This window comes from Mastacembelus armatus, chromosome 16 (assembly GCF_900324485.2).
Source record: "Mastacembelus armatus chromosome 16, fMasArm1.2, whole genome shotgun sequence".
Taxonomy (NCBI): Eukaryota; Metazoa; Chordata; class Actinopteri; order Synbranchiformes; family Mastacembelidae; genus Mastacembelus; species Mastacembelus armatus.
The window spans coordinates 11560456-11579107 of NC_046648.1; the positions used below are offsets into that span (position 1 = coordinate 11560456).

The 18652-nt window shown below is 39.2% G+C and overlaps 1 protein-coding gene across 2 annotated transcripts in view; it reads left to right on the forward strand.

Moving 5' to 3' along the window:
- The first annotated feature begins 8530 nt into the window (after positions 1 to 8530).
- grik2 (glutamate receptor, ionotropic, kainate 2) overlaps positions 8531 to 18652 on the forward strand; it is a 278051-nt gene continuing 267929 nt past the window's right edge. For both annotated transcript variants that reach the window (XM_026293759.1, XM_026293760.1), the window contains exon 1: positions 8531 to 8648. In XM_026293759.1, coding sequence (XP_026149544.1) covers positions 8531 to 8648 — 118 coding nt within the window. The remainder of the gene's footprint in view (positions 8649 to 18652) is intronic.

An 18652-nucleotide genomic window follows, 5' to 3' on the forward strand; every position in this document is an offset into this window, starting at 1 on the left:
CCTCTCTCTCTGTACCTTCTGCAGATGTCCCTGGTCCTGGAGCTGTATATTGCTGATGTGCAGTTACTGGCCCCACCAACCTGCAGTGTCTATTTGTTGTTTATTGTTGCTGTTCTTTTCTCTCTGCTCTATCCACTCACCCCAACCGGTCAAGGCAGGTAGCCACCCTAACTGAGCCCTGTTCTGCTGGAGGTTTCTTCCGTTAAAGGGAGTTTTTCCTCTCCACTGTCGCCAAGTGCTTGCTCATAAGGGATTTGTTGGGTTTTTTGAGGTTTTTTGTAAAGTGTCTTGAGAGTGTAAAGTGTATTGTGATTTGTTGCTATACAAATAAAATTGAATTGAATTGGATTTAATGGAATTATCTTTTCTTTTTTTTTCATGGAAAATAATATGTAATATATATCCTATATATAATAATATATCCTATCAAAATAACAGTATTAGCCACCTCAAAAGATCACCTTTTCAAAGAGAAAACTTCTGTACATTTACAATGATTTGTTGGTTTTTTTTTTTTCATTTTTGTAAAGTGCCTTGAGATGATTCCATTGTAATTTGGCGCTATACAAATAAAACTGAATTGAATTCAATTGAATTCAATCCCCACTGCCATCAGGCTCTACAACACCTTGGCCAGTGGAAGAAGACAACTAACTACTCTCACTACTGACTTACTAAACTACAAGACTACCTGACTACCATCCCTTTGGGGATGAATAAGGTTTATCTTATCTTTATCTTATCTGATCTGATCTGATCTGATCTGATCTGATCTGATCCTTGCTTAGCTTAGCTTATCTTAGCTTATTCTATCTTATCCTTTCCTATCCCGGTGGAACCACAACAGGGACAGTTTTTGTCAGGCCTCATCACCCAACAGCAGTCTGGTTCTGGGCCTGAGTACACCAGCTGAGTGAGGAGAAGCAACATGTGGCATTTTATTACATTGTTTCCCTCTTCTCCTTCATCATGCAATTAAAACATAAGCAATGACATTTGGAGGTAATGGGATATAATAAAATAACAAATAGCAGATTTTGAGGGCATTAACATTTAATATCTGATATTTACATGCAACGTTGTGGTGTTCTTGTGAATTATCTTTTCTTTTTTTTTTTTTGACTAATTCTTCTGACCTGTGACTGATCTTCAATAGGACTTAAGTTCACAGTGTTGCTATAGACTGGAGAAGTCACTGTAATGAGATGAACTGTGTGTAGCTCTGGCTGCCTTTCTAATTTATTATCTTGCCACAGTCTATCAGGGCTGTCAGTCCACAGTGCTGAATTGAATAAGCTACTCTTCAGACAGCTTCTTAAAGCTTTCTCTGTTTGGTATTGCTAATTCTGAGAAGCATTTTTTGTATGTTAAACTCACTCCCCATTAGATCTGTTTAAAATTATGATAAAGGCTTAGGTACCATGGTGAGTACAATATATCTGACTTGGTATAGAAGAGTAGCTGGGCAATTGGATGCACTCAGGTGCATAAGAGAAGTTATGGGGTGAACACTGGATGCCTAGATGTGATGTCTCTTTTATTTCAAAATTTAAAATATGTGCATGGCAGATGATAATGTTATCATTTGCTTTCCTTACATTATTATTACTGTTACAGCCTAGCTGGTCAAGAGGGTGGCATGCAACACAAGAAACAAAGATGGTGTTTATTGTATTGAATGTATGTCATAAACAAACAAACTACTAAAAGAGACACAGATCTGATATCCAATTACTGAACTTACTGAAGTACATGTGCACCAGGTTCTGTGCTGCAAACCCACATGAAAACTAAAATACAAAATTTTAAAAGACTTTACTAACAAAGCTCATACTGTCAGTCAGGCCTTTCTCAACGATGTTAACAAAAGTAGTTCTTGGGCGAGGATTTAGCCACATCACAAACAAATGAAGTTCGAGACACACACCAGTGTCACAATGAACAAAGAACACCCGGAGTAAAGTGGCGGACTGCTCATGGCAGAAGCACAGTCATGCCTGACAATGTCAGTGGAGAGTGAAGATATGATTGGTGAGATGGCTAGGGGACAAGACCACCAGAAGGCTGGGGGGGCGAGGCTTCAGATGGAATGGCAGCTTTATTCGACACCCCCCATGCTCCAACAGTGACAATGACATGGTCACACAACTGAACCTGAAAACATACACAAGTGTGCCGACAAAATGACCTCCCTTTCTCCGGACAAGTCAAGAGGAGCAGCCCAGTGGGCATAACTATTACATTACCTTGTGTTACATTGAGATGGATTCACATCCTTGGAAAAGATGTCTAATGTTACTGTACTTTGAGAGAAACAGGGCAGCTTCCACCCTAACAAGATGTCTAATGTTATAGAAGGGGCTTTTTATCTCTAATTTTACGAATGTATTCATTGATATGCCAGAATTCTAACCTTATATTCCAAAATATTGCCCTTTTAAATTTTGACTATTTTTTTTATCTCAACACCTTTTATATGTGTCATGAGGTTAAGCCATTATCAACCTTATCTTATCTTATCTTATCTTATCTTATCTTATCTTATCTTATCTTATCTTATCTTATCTTATCTTATCTTATATGTAGACGTCTCATGGGTAAGTGTAGTATTGGTTGTTAGATTACAGAGCTGTCATTGACTATTTATTTGTAGCCCCTGCATTTAACTTTTCATGCTGCACACACACACAGGAGGGGAGGGGTTTGATCAAAGCCTTCTTTCATTTGAGCTCCAGACTATGGCCTAAGATCAGACCTCCATCACTGCAAGAATGTCCATCAGTGCAGGAATGTGGTCCTTCCTCACTAAATTGTTTATCTTGTAGTAATTTGTGTCTGATGGTCTCACTTTGTTCCCTGTGCTTCTGATTCCAGCTTTTGATTTGCTCAGTATTCTAAAACAAAATGAGAGCTAATTTTAAGCAAAGAACTGCAAAAAAAAGGCTATCTTGACAAATCAATTATTCAGCAATTGAATGCGAAGAAAGCTGACATTGCCAAACATGGGAGGTACTTTCTGTTGTTTTTTTTATGCACATAAGGATGTATCAAGATTTTTCAGAATTGAAAGACATTTTCTAGCCTAATGTCAAGATAGTGTCACTTGCTTCTCACCATACTGGTTCCATGATGATATTAAGATTTCACATGAATCAATACATTGATTGGTGACTCCAGAATTGCTCATAGGAGTGAATGTGAGTGTCTGTGGTTGTTTGTCTTTGTGTGTCTATATGTGGCCCTGTGATGGACTGGTGACCTGTCCAGGGTGTACCCCTGCCTTCCACCCGAAAAAAGAGCTAGGATAGGCTCCAGCAGATCCCTGTGACCCTGGTTAAGGAATAAGCGGGTATAGAAAATGGATGGATGGATCAATACATATTTTTCCTCAATGTATTTATATTCTACATACTTTATTTTACTGTGTTGAAAACCCATCAAAGTTCTAAACCATCTCTTGTATGAATACCTGGCCAAAATTGGAACTTTTCAAACAGATATATGGAAGAAAGCTGTCTCTTGCTTTGAAAAATAGACATAGACTGAATATTGTGCATCAGCCACTTAATGATGTATCTCACAAACTGATCAGGTTAATCCCACTTACCCTGGTGAAGTATTTTTCACACCTACAGGAATACATCCATCCATCCATCCATCCATTAGCTATACCCGATTATTCCTAATTAGGGTCACAGGGATCTGCTGGAGCTTATCCCAGCTCTCTTTGGGTGAAAGGCAGGGGTACATCCTGGACAGGTTACCAGTCCAACTTCAACAGAAATACAGAGCTAAGAAAATATAAGAGCTAAAGACCTGGCAAACTGTAAGATTTTTTATTATTTTTTGGGAAACTCTCAGCTTTCAACCACTTCAGTACACAAACACAACAAGCATAACCCAATCCCAGCTCACACTGGGTGAGAGGCGAAATCCACCCTGGACAGAGCACCAGTCTGTCACAGGGCTGACACATAGAGACAGACACTCACATTCACACATACAGTTAACCTAACCACAATCTGCATATTTTTTGACTGTGGAAGGAATTCAGGTACCTGGAGAAACCCCACAGAGACATGGGGAGAACATGCAAACTCCACACAGAACAGAATTCAGACCTTCCGGCTGTAAAGTGACAGTGCTAGCCACTGCACAGCTGTGCCACCCACACACACACACAACAATGTATTGACATTTGCATTTTCATTCAAACACAAAGGCCTGTGTGATATTTCTCAGCAGAGTCTCAGATGCCTCAGATAGTCTATTTAAGAACAGTGCATATTTGTGAACACAGCTATGAAATCACTTTTCCAGCATTGACTGTTAGCTCACAGCCAGCAAAATAGAATGAAAGTAACGCTAACAATCTGTCTCACTGATAATTTGCTGAGAATAAACTACTAAATGCTTCTACTCTTTCAACAAGAAGGAAATAATCTGGCAAGCAAGTGACATCCAGTTCACTCTATAAAGTGTGATTAAAATTCTGTTGTCACAAATGTAAAATAACCTGTGGTCATGGGAGGAGAGATGGGTGACTGAGGAGCGATTTGATAAAGATCATCAAATAAGAATCCTTAAAAGCAACACTCATCGTCCAGTGAGGTTTATTTTCTGCTACAAGGGAATATTTTCATGTCACAACGTCCCCTCTGCTCTGCCGATGTTTATTGTTTTAAACAGCTCTCTTGCATTATTGAACTTAAATATTAGGGGTCTCGCATTCTGAGTGTTTTCATTTGCTTCTTGTTAATATAGTCTGTTTACAGCTTGGAAATGTTTGTTCTAGTCATTGTTTTTCCTCTTTTGTGGAAAAACAATTACCATTAATTTGGTAATATTTGGAACATCAATGTTTTAAAGCATGTTTAGCTTGTCACAATTGCAAATTAATTTGTCCTATATACAGTAACTCAGTCTGAAGAAGAACCAAAATAGCTGAGTTCCCAAGATCCAGGTTAATCCCCTAAACCCCAAACAGAAGGATCTGCTGCAATCTATGCTTTTAATGCCATCCACCACCAAACCTCCTCTGACATGCTATTTCCTCTTTAAACTCTGTTGAAAAGCTTGTCACAGGTTTACCTAAACCTTACATAAAATCTGTCAAAGTCAACCTGCAGGGGAATGAGGGCTGACTGTGATCATATTACTGGAAAGACGATTTTACTGATCTTATATCCCACACTTGGGGGCATTTATTTTTTTATTCCAAACATTTTGGACCGCTCTGCATTGCGATGTATAGCCTACATATGGGTCTGCCCACAGGGTTTTAACTATCCAATGGATAAATTATTATAATGTGTCTTATCACCCAGTCTCCTGCGCCGGGCTATGCCGCAGACTGTCGGTGTCGCTGAGACCCTGGGTCCGATGTGTGCGCCCCCAGCCCCCACCCCTTCCTGCTCTGAGCAGTGAGTGCTGCCGTCCGACAGGAGGCGTGTCTCCCCTACGGCCGGAGCGCAGCGCTACCAGATGCAAGTACGACTCTACTCCTCCACAGAAACAAATCAACTTCTTTGTGCTGCTCTGGTGACTCTTCCCTGCATTATCTCTACCTAAGGTAAGCCCATTCTTTCAAACTTTACATTTAGCCCAATCTTTTTGCTGCATTTCTCTCATATTTCTCTCGCGCATTGAATCTTGTTAGAAGCCGGTTCTCTCCTTAGAAACAGAGGAGATCAAAGTAGAAGCTTTTTCAAATTGTTTCCATCCGGAAAAACGCACAGAATTGACCGCTATTCGCACCTTACCGGTGAGGTTTGAAGTTCCGTGAGTTTCTACAGGGAAAAGCTGCGTTTACCACGCACACTTAGAACGCAAAGAACATTTACCGTCTCAGAAATCGGCTCTGACTTGTGGTTTAATAAGTCTTGAACAGACGTGACCTCCCGTGTCTTTGCCCGACCTCCATCTGGAGACGCGTGTCACCATTTCGGGTTCCTCCTCCTCCTCCTCCTTCTCCACCTCCCCGGGCTGATACCTTCACTGTTGTGGGGGTTGAAAGACATTATGGGGGTCGTTAAATGTCGTTAAATCCCTCGCAGTGATCCGCTTTATGAATGATCCGTAGATAACGTCCCTAGTTTACGGGGCTGCCTGGGAGCTATAGCGGAGACAAGCCACGCATTTAAATCCCACAGTTGATAAGCATATCAGCTTTAAATCAACTTTATCGTCGCGCGGCGCTTTTTGCCGGTGAAGGGGCTCCGCGCAGTCTCTTTAAAACCCTTTACAAACGTAGAAGGGGCATTTATCGAACTGTAAGTGTAAGTGTAAAAAGAACTGGTTAAAACAAAAATCCAGATGATTGCAGCCACTGGTGCCAACCATGCTTTTTCACCTGCCAACCCAACCTCCCCTCTTTACACGCCATAAGCACCTTTCCGGCCGTCATGCGGCTTCCCTGCTATTAATATTAGTTCAAGGCTGTTCACCTCTTAGTATGTCAGTGTGAATTAAAACAGTGCGAAGATTTATTACAACATTTCCATTATTAGTCACATCGACCTTTAAAAATTGCGCATAATGTGAAAAATAAAGTTACTGTAAAAAAAAAAAAAATCATAGCAGGAATGAGCCTTCAGTTGCAGTGCATGTTAAGTTCAATACATGTTAAGTTCAATAGTTATAAGTGCTTAAACATAACTGTGACTAAAGCATCAATCATATTTAGTCTGTGCAACAACTTAGAAGAAGGGCAGCCATGCTTTGCTGATATTTGGGTGTTGGCCATAAGAAAATGAATGTTAATATGGATGTGTGAGCAGGAGCCATAGTGAAACGATATTTAACCTATGAAGATAAAGTGTAAGATGATATGGATTGGGTTCAAACAGAATAATCCCCGCTGGTGATTATGGAGGCAAACGAGCAAAGGCAGCAGAGGAGTCTCTGTCCGTGGTGCTGAAACACGCTCAGCGCAGAGCTGTATTAAAAACACTGGAGCAGATGTCCGCGCTGCACACAACTCCTAAACTCATTAAACATTCACCTTTGCCTTACTGCGATGTTTCACTACACAACGAGATATGAAAGGAAGAAAGAATATTTAATATTTTATGTAGTGAAAATACTATTCTGTTTTATTTCTCACATATGCCTCATAGTTTCAGTTGATGCTCGCTTGCCAGTATTTTCTCCGTGCTTGATTTTTTTTTTTTGGCCTCCATGTCATATTCTTTCTCCTGTATAAGTTTTGAAGTTTACAGAAGGAATATATACGATTTGACTGACATTAACATTTACACATCTCAGGAATGAAACTAAGAATTTGGCTTCTTTGTCTAGAAATCCAGTAAAACTATACAACAACACGGTAGTAACATATTATGGTTTCTTTATTAAAACAAACAAAAAACAAAACAAACAAACAAACAAAAAAACATTTCAGGCAGTAGGAAAATATTGACTATGACACTTATAGGCTAAATATTTTCGCACTTCATGTGAACACCGTGAGTAATTCAAAAGCTGTTATGCTACTTGCAAGCATGCCATTCAAATTTCATTTAGCAACCAGTGCAGTCTCAGCCTCAGGAAAAGTGGAAAACAAAAACAACAGAAAAAGTAATCCAAAGATAGAACGTGAGTGGTGAAACACAACGGGGGCGAGCAGAGCCTATTCATCATGTTGATTGTACACTGACAGGGCTTGGTTCACGGAGATTCTCACACGAGTCCAAGCTTCAGCGACTCCTAACAAATCCATGGGATATTTTCAAATTTATACACTGGCTTTTGTTCGGCCGTGCACGGTGGCGCTCCGCTGCCGACAACAGCCATTGGAAGGAAATTGTGAGGGAAAGCGGACAGTGGCGGCTGGCTGGCTGGGTGGCTGATCGGCTTGATACGACGTCAGGTAAAGAGAAGGAAGGCGCGATAATTTAGGCAAGCGATATAGTTTGGGTCGAAGTGTGGTCAGTCATACCCGGGAAAGATGCCGATCCACCCCGTGCGCTCTCCTACTACTAGTGTTGGCTCGACGTCAGATGCTGTGCAGCAGTGCAGCAGGAGGAGCTCGGGCTGGCGAGGCTGCTGAGACCGCTTCACTTCCCCACACTCACTTGGTCACGCTGGATCTGCGGAAACCTCTGCTCTTCCCCTCCACCCCCCCCCCCCCCCCCGCTCCCCTCTCACCCTCTCTAATCTCTGCCTGTGTCTTTCAGCGGATGGATTTCTTCAAGCTCTGGCCAGCCTAACATGGATGCCCCGCCACCTCCATCACCACCATCACCACCACCTCCACCATCATCTCCCTCAGCTGAGTCGGGGGGCTGTTTCTTCTTGGTGCAGTGAGCTGGACACGCAGTGTTTCTTTTCTTTTCTTCTTCTTCTTCTTCTTCTTTTTTTTTAATTATTTTTTTTTACCAAATGGATGTGGGGACACCGCTGCCCGGCCCGTCAATGGTGATCATGCCGTGATCTTGCAGCCGCCTTGCTTCACGTTAAACGGGGTGAAAGAAAAATCTGGGAGTATATCGATTCAGGGAATAAAAATCCTGTGCACCACAAAAGCACCATGAAGATTACCTCCCTGCTGCTGTTTAATGCGAGATTCAGGTGCACCGTCAAGCTTCTACTACTGCTATTACACTGTGTGGGATATTCTCATGGGATGCCACATGTCTTGAGATTTGGTGAGCTACTTCTTTTACCTCTCTTGTTAGCCTCAAAAGTTTTGGCTGATGTGTTTAACTCCCCCTCCACCATTTCTCTCTCATCCCAACCTGTTGGAGACTCACTTTTCCTCCCTCTCCTCACTCAAAGTTGCTCTTCTTAGTTTTCAATAGCAAAGCAGTAATGCATCCAAAGATTTTTGGCACAGATATGCATTACTATTGCTGCCAAAAATAGAAATGAATATATGAATGTTCCAAAGGGATGTGGACAGTGTGTAACTTGTTGCTAATCATTAGAAAGTCTCAAATTAAAATGGCTCAAACACATTTCAGAACAACCCCCCTTGTGTCCTTGTGTGTTCAATGTCCCCCACAGTGCCTATAGACTGTCTCTCTATATTTCAGAAATATTATGAACATTTTATTTTGTCATCAGTTTAATTTTAATTAATCTGAACCATTACATCTCTCAACTTTAAAGTAAAACTAAAGATGTGCTTTATCCAATATGGAAGTACAGCATGTGTGCAGCTGCAGTATATGATGCTTACACAGGTAATATTACATCTATTTTTTATAGCTCTATAATTTCATCAAATGCAAATGTTCAAAATGTCATATGGTATTTTATACATGATGGCGGGCTTGGATAGCTGACGGTTGTTGATACTGGGGTCAGTGGCTTGTAAGAACACCGACTTGTGTCACAGAGTGTGGCTGCACCCACTAGAAAGAACAATAGAAATTAGAGGGGAAAACTGCAGAAACTAGATTATTAAAATAAAATATTGATTTCATTTATTCCATCAGTCATGCATTTTATTAAGAAAAGAGAGTAATGTGGGCACACATAACACACCCAAGAACCGCAATAACACACAGACAGAAATACGCAGCCGGCTGCTTCACTATGAACGGCACAGACAGATGTTTTCATATCAACAAAATATTTGTTGAAACATCCAGCCATGTTTTGTTTTGTGTGGATTGGGAGAAACAGTAATTACATCAAAATTTTACATTTCATTAATTCATAACCATAGATGTGGTGCAGGCTGTTATTTCTTCCGATGGATCTGTAAGCTTTGAATCAGATTTTCATGCATGTGAGAAGGGTGGTTAGATAGATAGGTGAAATTCTGTGAATCTGTGGCCTGCAGGGTGGCAGCAAAGATGTAGTCTATTAACATTTCAGAGACTGGCTCCCAGCTTACTGTCTTTCAGTCCATGTGTATGGGGGAATACACCCTGTACCCCATTACAACCACAAATATCATCACACTCTTTATCATTCCTTAGTTAAAGATGCCTGACAATAGCAGCAGTGTCACTGAGCTGAAGTTGAATGGCATTTGTCTGACAATGTGTCTTGTGATTACATTTATCCCCCTTCTACTACTCTTCCTTTAACAAGTTACTTTTATCAGCCACTGTCACTCATGCATTGAGGGGAAAACTGCAGGCCCTTAATGTGTGTGTTTTTAGGATTTCATCTGGCCATGGAATGTGGCACTTATCAATTTGAGTTGTGGAAACAGTCAGAGGAAGTCAGTGGCTTGGGAGACAGACTATACGATTATATCATGGTATACAAATCATATCAAAATATTGAAGGGGCATTCTGCCAATTTATTATTTTTCTTTAGTAAAAATAGGGGCAGATTAAATAGCAAGTCCAAACTGAAGCAGCTGAGGCATAAATGTTCTGACATATAGCCCCTAGTATGGGTCAACTCTTAAATCTTAAATCCTACCTTTCCTATGATGCATTTCAGCAACATCTCTCACTAGACCCTTCTGCTCTGTCTTTTAAACTGCATGCCGCCAGTTTGTTCTGTAACTTCGACTTTCTATTACAAAGCTGAATTCTTGAGCTCTGCTGACAACATCGTGGTGACATCATCTAGTTTATTTTCTGAAACAGTCTTGGACACAGTCTGAGCAGTACTTGGTATACTTCAATCAAATTTCATTTCAGCAAAAGTGAGCTGGGAGGAAACCGAGTGATGTGAGGGCACAGTTGCGTGGTAAACGAGTGAAAAATGAGTGTAGCTTTAAAAAGGAGCAATGGCCTCACTATATCAGCAATTGTATTTTTCTCTCAAAACTGGGTTGTTCTTAACCCATCAACGTTTGGGATTTTCTCTGCTTCCTGAGTACATTTGATGTCTTGTTATTTCTAATTTTTAATTTCTAATGTAATAATCCCAAAATTAAATTTTGGTGTTTTAACCATTTCGTTATAGCAGCAATTTGTCAAAACAGGAACTCACAAATTGTCCAGTCATTCGAAGGATTGTTGTTGCCAGAGTGATGGATCACTAAACTGAATTTTTAATTTAGAAATTCAAGCACAGGACAAGGTAAATTTCATCTTTAAATATTGTGATTGTTTTTGCCATTGACAATAAAAACAAACTGCAACTCAGCGAAAATCAAGGTTGAATGGGATCGGCTGTGAACAGCAACAGAACAGCACGGGTACATGTGACCAACCAGATCTGTAACTGTAACTTCAGCCTACTTGGTCTGCTGAAATAACCTGGAATTTCTGAGAAGTTATATTGCACACAAGTGAGGTCAGACACTTAAATTACTTGTGTGAAGGAGAAATCATATTCAGGGTCCCTTCACTGAAATATTGCACAATGTATTTCACACATTCCCTGCATGAGTTGGTGGTGGGAAGCAGATGGTTTGCCCTTTAAGAGAGCAGCATTAATAAAAAAGTTTAGGTCAAGGAAGTGGTCCAACATGCAGAGTATATGGACAGTCATGCATGAAAGACAAAATTCTCTCATTACAGCCAGAGTCATGGGCAGCCATGAGGTTTGTCCAAAAGAAACACATTTAAGAAAAATTTCTGTATCTAAAAATATATCTACTCAAACTGGACCTTAAGATTTGGAGATTAAATTAGGTGCATTGGCGCTGGCTGCACTGGTCGACATTAACATGAAAGGTCACCATCTAATGGGGACAGACAAGCTAAATATTGCTGGTTGAGGCTAGAAAAACTCCCTCTTCAGAAAACAAACCACTGTCAGAAAAATCTGGCCTGTCAATATCTGAACAGAAAACTTGACATTATCCTCTAGGCCCTGGGCCCAGCCTCACTGATGGCTTGTAAATAAAGAGATTTACAGAGAAATACACGCTGCTTGGAAACAATTTGTGACTAAGTAGCTCATCGTGCAATGAAGAGCACTAGATATGAAATGGGAGGTGATGATCAAAACATCCTTAGTTGAGTTAATTTCCTTCATAATCTTTTTATTTGCCTTCCATTTTAGCTCTGTCACTGTGGGTGTTTTTAAAGAAACAGCTTGGAGATTGCTATTTATACACAGTATATACAGTATATTATATTATACTTTTAGATGGGTGACTGAATCTGATCAAAATAAATAATTCTGTCATCAAAGCAGTATGGTAATACCGCAATTCTTTACTCCAATACTCCAATTTCTGCTTACTAGGCAAGTGGGCAAATGTAAATCTCTAACATACTAAGAATTATAAATGTAGAATTCATGGTCTCTGATTGTGCAGTGCTAGGTTAGAGGAAAAATTGCTGGTTGGCTTTGCAGCCCAACACAGGATGAGGGCACCGTTCTGCCAGTGCAAATAAAACTAAAGCTGTCAGAGAGTCTGGCAGTGACAGATGGTAGCAGGAGAGAATGGCTGATGTAAAAATCACTCCCAACATGTTTGTCCACTTCAGTACAGACAGAGAAGCTAAGGAGGGGAAAGACGGGGGTTTGAGAAACATGTTATGCATACACAGCACCTTACACTCAGAGAACACATGCAGGAGCCCAGAGCAATATTTGAATATCAGTCCTTATGCAAATGCACAGGCAGAAATAGCATTGCAACAGTAACGGAGAAAATAATAGACTGTCCAATGTCTGATGCTTATCTTGAGGGTGGAGTTGGATGATCAGTGAGGAAGAAAGTCTGAGCACTCTATTCCTGACAGACCCAACGAAACATTTGTCTGAAATCTCACTTCTGACCTCCTGCTCAGAACCAAAACAAACTGTCCTCAGTGATACAGAGATGAGGGTGTCAATGGGAAGATGTGTCCCTTTCTTCCCACTCTGTGTGGAGACTTTTTTTTCTCTGTATGATCTATTATTCTCATTATGTCAATGCAGTGTAACTTTGATCCCGTTTGTTGATGAATTTATGGACATGATATTTTTTTCCACAAGTGGAGCAGGTTTTTAAACTGCTAGGGATGATTTTCAAGATGCATCAATGGGAGCTCGAGATGTTACCTCGTGTTTGTGTATGTTTTCTGTGACATACATACGCACACACACACACACACACACACACACACACACACCCTCACACACACACACACACACACACGAACACACAGATTTCAAGGTTTCTGCTTTATGTTCAAAAGCCAGTGTTGTTAATATTGATTATGATGAATTAACATATAATGTTAAATGTGGTTAGTTATGTTCAGTTAGAAATGTAGTTATTAAGTTTAAATACCGTTATAGAAATCTTAAGCTTTACATTTGTCATGGTTCATTAATGTTATAGGTGCCACTGCTGCAGCGAGCTGACAGTGTGTAACACAGCAAACAAAGGGTTTCCAGGTTATCAGGTCAGATGTCACTAATATTACGCTTTATTTTTCCACTAAGCTAGTCATAGTCAAAACACGCAAACTTGAAGCTGAAGTACTTGGAGAAAACCCACATAGACAGAGAGAACATGAAAACTCAACACAGAAAGGAAGAACAATTCCCAACACAAGGCTTGCCATAAGTGACAATAATAATTTTTATTATTTGAGCTGCCTTTCTAGCTGGATTGACAATTATGTTTACTATCACACTTCCTAAATTTGTGCTGCCACATGGGAAGTAACACTGCCTGCAAAAACATTTCTCCTTGCATTTCCAGCAACAGCTGCTCCATGAGATGAACAGCTTTTCCCAGTCAGCCTTGTTTACAGGAAATCCACTATGACATGATATCAGCATCACTTGAACGATGAACAGCCAATTAGTGCAGCGGTTATCTAATTGTGAAAATGTAAAATTTCCAGTTGGTGGATGAAAATCAGATGTAAGTATGCAGGTTCCCCCTGTGGTGTGCTGAGTTTAAATAGTTTTTTTGGGGATGTAACTGTTGGAGAGCATAATTTCTCTGTGGATGTGTAGTGATAGTGATAATAATAATAATAATAATAATAATAATAATAATAATAATAATAATGACCATCTTCATCATCATCATCAGCAGTGCTCAGAAGAAAGAGAGAAAGTATTATATTATAGTATTATATAAAGGATGCACATAATGCATAAGAGAAGATACAATTGCAAATACAATTTTTAACTAAACATCTGGGGGAAATATGCATATTTGCTTTCTTTTGAAAATTAAGATGAGAAAAATAATACTAATTTTATGGTTGTGTGTGTGTTTTTACAGCAGCCTCCACAAGTAGCTTTTGAGTTATTGGCAAATGCTAACAACCGCATTATTGTGTGTTGTAATCCATTACTCACATTACTGAAGCATTACTGATGTTCACTTTTGCATTGTATTAAACTGTATTTCTATTTGTCACTTATAATTATAACAAAGTTATTCGGCTACAGAGTGTGTGAAATTAGAATTCAAACTAGGAAGTAAACGCAGGGAGTTGTGGTCCTGAATCCTTTCTGTCTGCACAGCTATAGCAGTTAGATGCACAGCCATCTGAAACATTTGGATTTTTCTGATTTTAACATATTTGCAGCCAAACTGTTATTTTTTAAAAGTTGTTATTCATGAATATTAAAAATAAATGGTACCAATACAGGTGCTAGGTGGGTGGAGCTAATAATGTGTCAAACTGACTGTAATTAGCTATGGAGGGAAACAGAAATGAAGGCATAGAGAACCAAGGAGCCTGGCAGCCTCCTCGATATGCGTTAAGACAGAGCCTGCTGTTATGCATGTGTCCTTTTAGCTGTTCATGACTGGTGTGGGCTTTACCCCTGTGGATTCTGAAATTATACATCGAAATTTGCACAAAACATAGGACAAATCACTTCCTGTATTAATTCAGTAGAGGACAGAGCATGTTATATATAGCTGGAAAAAATCAGTAGCAGCATGAGCAACTGTACAATAACAGTGTGATCCTTCAGATTTGAAAGAGTCCTTAAGGCTCTTACAGTCTTTAGCAATATTCACACTACTCTAGGAGTTTGCCTGAATATGATGCTCAATTGAAAACACACTCTATACAACACACACAGTCAAACCGTCATGATCAAATGGCTGATTTTCCGGTAATTTGTTTACTAGCTCTACATCTTCCTACTTGAATTAGCAAGCTGAATTGAAATGTTAGAAGTCAAGGTTATCTGGTGCTGGTATTGGAACTATCATTTCAATTAGAAACATGCTGGTTGAACTACATTTGACCTCAATCAGAGGAAGCTAATCTGATTTGAGGGATTAAGGAGGATTGTTTTATAAGAAAAAATACCTTTCAAAGAGGAAATCAGTTTGTCTTACTTTTTTAAAATAAGAATATGTATTTGATATTTTATTAATGAGTGCAAGACTGGGACAAAACAAATTATTTTCACAGGCAGGAGCTCCTTCTGCATGTCATTATTGTAAGCCCATTTAATGAAAAAAAAAAAAAAACGAGAACATTTTCTCCACTCTGTAGTATTTTTAAGACAAAAAACCCTGGGCTGTTACAGATTAATGGAAAGATTTTAACTTTTTCATTGGTATTAGGTGTTTCCTATTTTAGTTTTTATCAACTTCAAAGCCTGAAAATGATCACCCATGAGCACTCTTTTAATTATTGCAGTTTCTGCAACATGACAGATTGAGAGCTAAAATCTGCTCTGAGAGAATGTGCACCTATACAAAACCAATAATGCTGAGCATAGAGGTTTTATATATTTAGACTGAAATTTGCTGCTGTTCTCCTTCAAGTGTCTTTGTGCTTCTTATGCTGCTCTACAGTGTAAATGTAGTTTATAACTCTGCCATCAGCACTTCTTCCATCAATAAGTGCTTTGCAAGAGAGTCCTTTCACTCAAAAATGCCATATAACAATTATTGTAAAGCTTGTTTTTGCATTTCTCTGTAACTCAATTAACAGCGTCAGGAAAAGGTTGCTTTATGTCATTGAGTAGAGGACATTTGGAATATTTTCTATCTGTTGCCAAAGTGTTCAGGTATCAGCTTTAGATGTCATGCTGCGGCGGTGGCGGGGTGACAACCCTGCTGTAAACCCGAATTCAAATTTTACTGGCATCAAAGATTCATCAGAATAAACAGAATGAACCCACTATTAAAACATGCACAACCACCCACACACAAATTCACACACGCGTGCACACGCGCTCGCACATGTAATTAGTATGCAAGTGAGAATATACTTCTGTATGTGCCCTGCTGCTCTGGCACACATTCAAATATGTTTCTAAGTGTCACTGCTGGTTTCCTATAGATAAATGTTAAAATAACTTCTAAAGTAAAGCGATGGTTTATAAAAACTTGATTTAGAACCACAATAAGCAGAAGACATGGAAGGCGGAAATTGCATAAATGTTAATGCCTTTGAAAGAAAGACTGAGTGAGTCTGTAATCCTCATTATACAGTCCTTGGGAACCTGTTTTCAGCCAGTAGGCATGTTTGCTGAAACAGAAAGAAGTTCAGCGGTTTCACAAAATGGCAACACTCATTGTATCATCCTTCATTGAGGGTAACTCAAGCATATAATATGTCAGTGACTCTTTTTATACCCTTGGCAGCAAAGCACACATTCTACCATGGCAGCGCTTCCCCTTCACTTGTTCTTCCACTTTATGATGATTTCCTAGTAAGGAGTGTGGCTTTATTGGCCTTATTTAAACAGATGTAGAGTGCAGTGCTCATGTTTTATAAGGTTGAGGGCCCTTGTTGCTTGTGTCCTGTTAAGCATATGTGATAAGGATAGTACTTTCTGCTCTCTTGTCACTGACGTTAGGCATTCCAATCCTGTTATAAAGCTCTACTTTAAAATATATACTAGTATATAAGTAGTTTATAGTATTTATAAATAGTTATAAATATACACAGGAATGATTTAACATTAAGAAGTGATTCATGTAAATGCTTTCAGGTTGTTTGGAATATGACAATGCCTAGCATAGACATTGTACATTAAAAGACAGAAAAAAATAACAACTTGCAGGATTTGCCAAAAGTCAAACTATATCAGAAAATCCAAGTAAACAGGCTCGTACTTCCATCGGTTTGACAAAACAGTGAGTGCTTAGCACTTAAGTTTACATGGAACTAGTTGTTACAAAATAAATTTCTGATAATTGAGTATCAGCTAATGTTATAATTTTTTTATATTTTTTACTATATTATAATCACATTAAATATATGTTTTTATTAAATATGTAGAAAGAGCAGTTGACAAAAACAACACATGATCTTCGGTAGCAGCTAGAATTTGCACAGTTGTCAAATTATTTTCAGCTAGAAGATATGTAGCAGGTTTTCCAAGCTCTCCTGGATGTATCTCTTGGTAAGACATGGGAAAAAAGTCTCAAAACCCCAAATGCTTTGCATACACCACACTGTATTGCACACTGTACTTGTAAAACAGACACATAGGAAATTATTTGTCTATTAGTTGGTCTTGTTGCCTAATTTCCTGCCTGCCTTGTTCTCTCAAATGTCTGCTCACATCCTTGCAGTTTTGACAAAACATGAGAAAAAGAAATATTTTACTTAACCGACTATATTTGCCTCTGTGCTGCCAGTCTGAATTATCAGCTTTCTTAAATTGAGTTTAGCAGTGGTGGCTTTGTGAGTATTACACTGTGTCTTGGCCCACAGCCAACACTCTCCTGGTAAATATATTTAAATTAGTGCAAAGCTGCTTAAAATATTCATATTTCACTCATAGCCAGTTTATAGAAATGTAAACCTATCTTATGCTGGCAAAATCAGTTACATGGGTTATATATATATATATATATATATATATATATATACACACATATATATATGTATATTCCACTCATAGCCAGTTTATAGAAATGTAAACCTATCTCAGGCTGGCAAAATCAGTTACATGGGTAATATATATATATATGTATATATATCCATATATATTTCTACATTTTCTGGGAACAAAGAGTGTGAGCTGAGTGGTGGTGAGGTGTTGAGCCCTCATGCACAGCATGTGTTTCAACTGATATGGCTTGCTTTAGATGCTCTCTCTCCTGGCTGAGGCTGACAGAAGGGTGCTTGCCATGTTCCTCTTAGGCTGCCACGCATGAAGAAGGATAATATGGTACATGAAATGATTATTCTAAAACCATTTCACTGCATCCTTCCTCCAGCTTGAAAGACTCTGCTGCTGTTGGCTTTGCCTAAAAGGGCATGTACGGTATGTGGATGTAATTAGCTGAGTCCTAGATGCTGACTTGGGCCTGAGCTGGAGGTGACATATTATGTAGACTAACAGTGACAGAGACGTTCTGTTCTTGTTGAACTGGAACACACTGAGGACATAAGTGACCAGATCTATTCCCTGTATCACTATCACAGTAATACAAGCCAGACTGTCTTAGGACACACTGTACTCTGCTCTGACTATTGTATCCTTGTCCTACACTTCAGTCAGTAAAAGCAGCATTCTGGTGCCATAGCTGAAAAAAATAACATTTTATAATGTTCAATTCAATTCAATTTTCAATTCAATTTTATTTGTATAGCGCCAAATCACAATACAAATCATCTCAAGGCACTTTACAAAAACTAAAACTAAAAACCCAACAATTCCCTTATGAGCAAGCACTTGGCGACAGTGGAGAGGAAAAAACTCCCTTTAACGGAAAAAAAAAAACCTCCAGCAGAACCGGGCTCAGTTTGGGCGGCCATCTGCCTCGACCGGTTGGGGTGAGTGGATAGAGCAGAGAGAAAAGAACAGCAACAATAAACAACAAATAGACACTGCAAGTTGGTGGGGCCA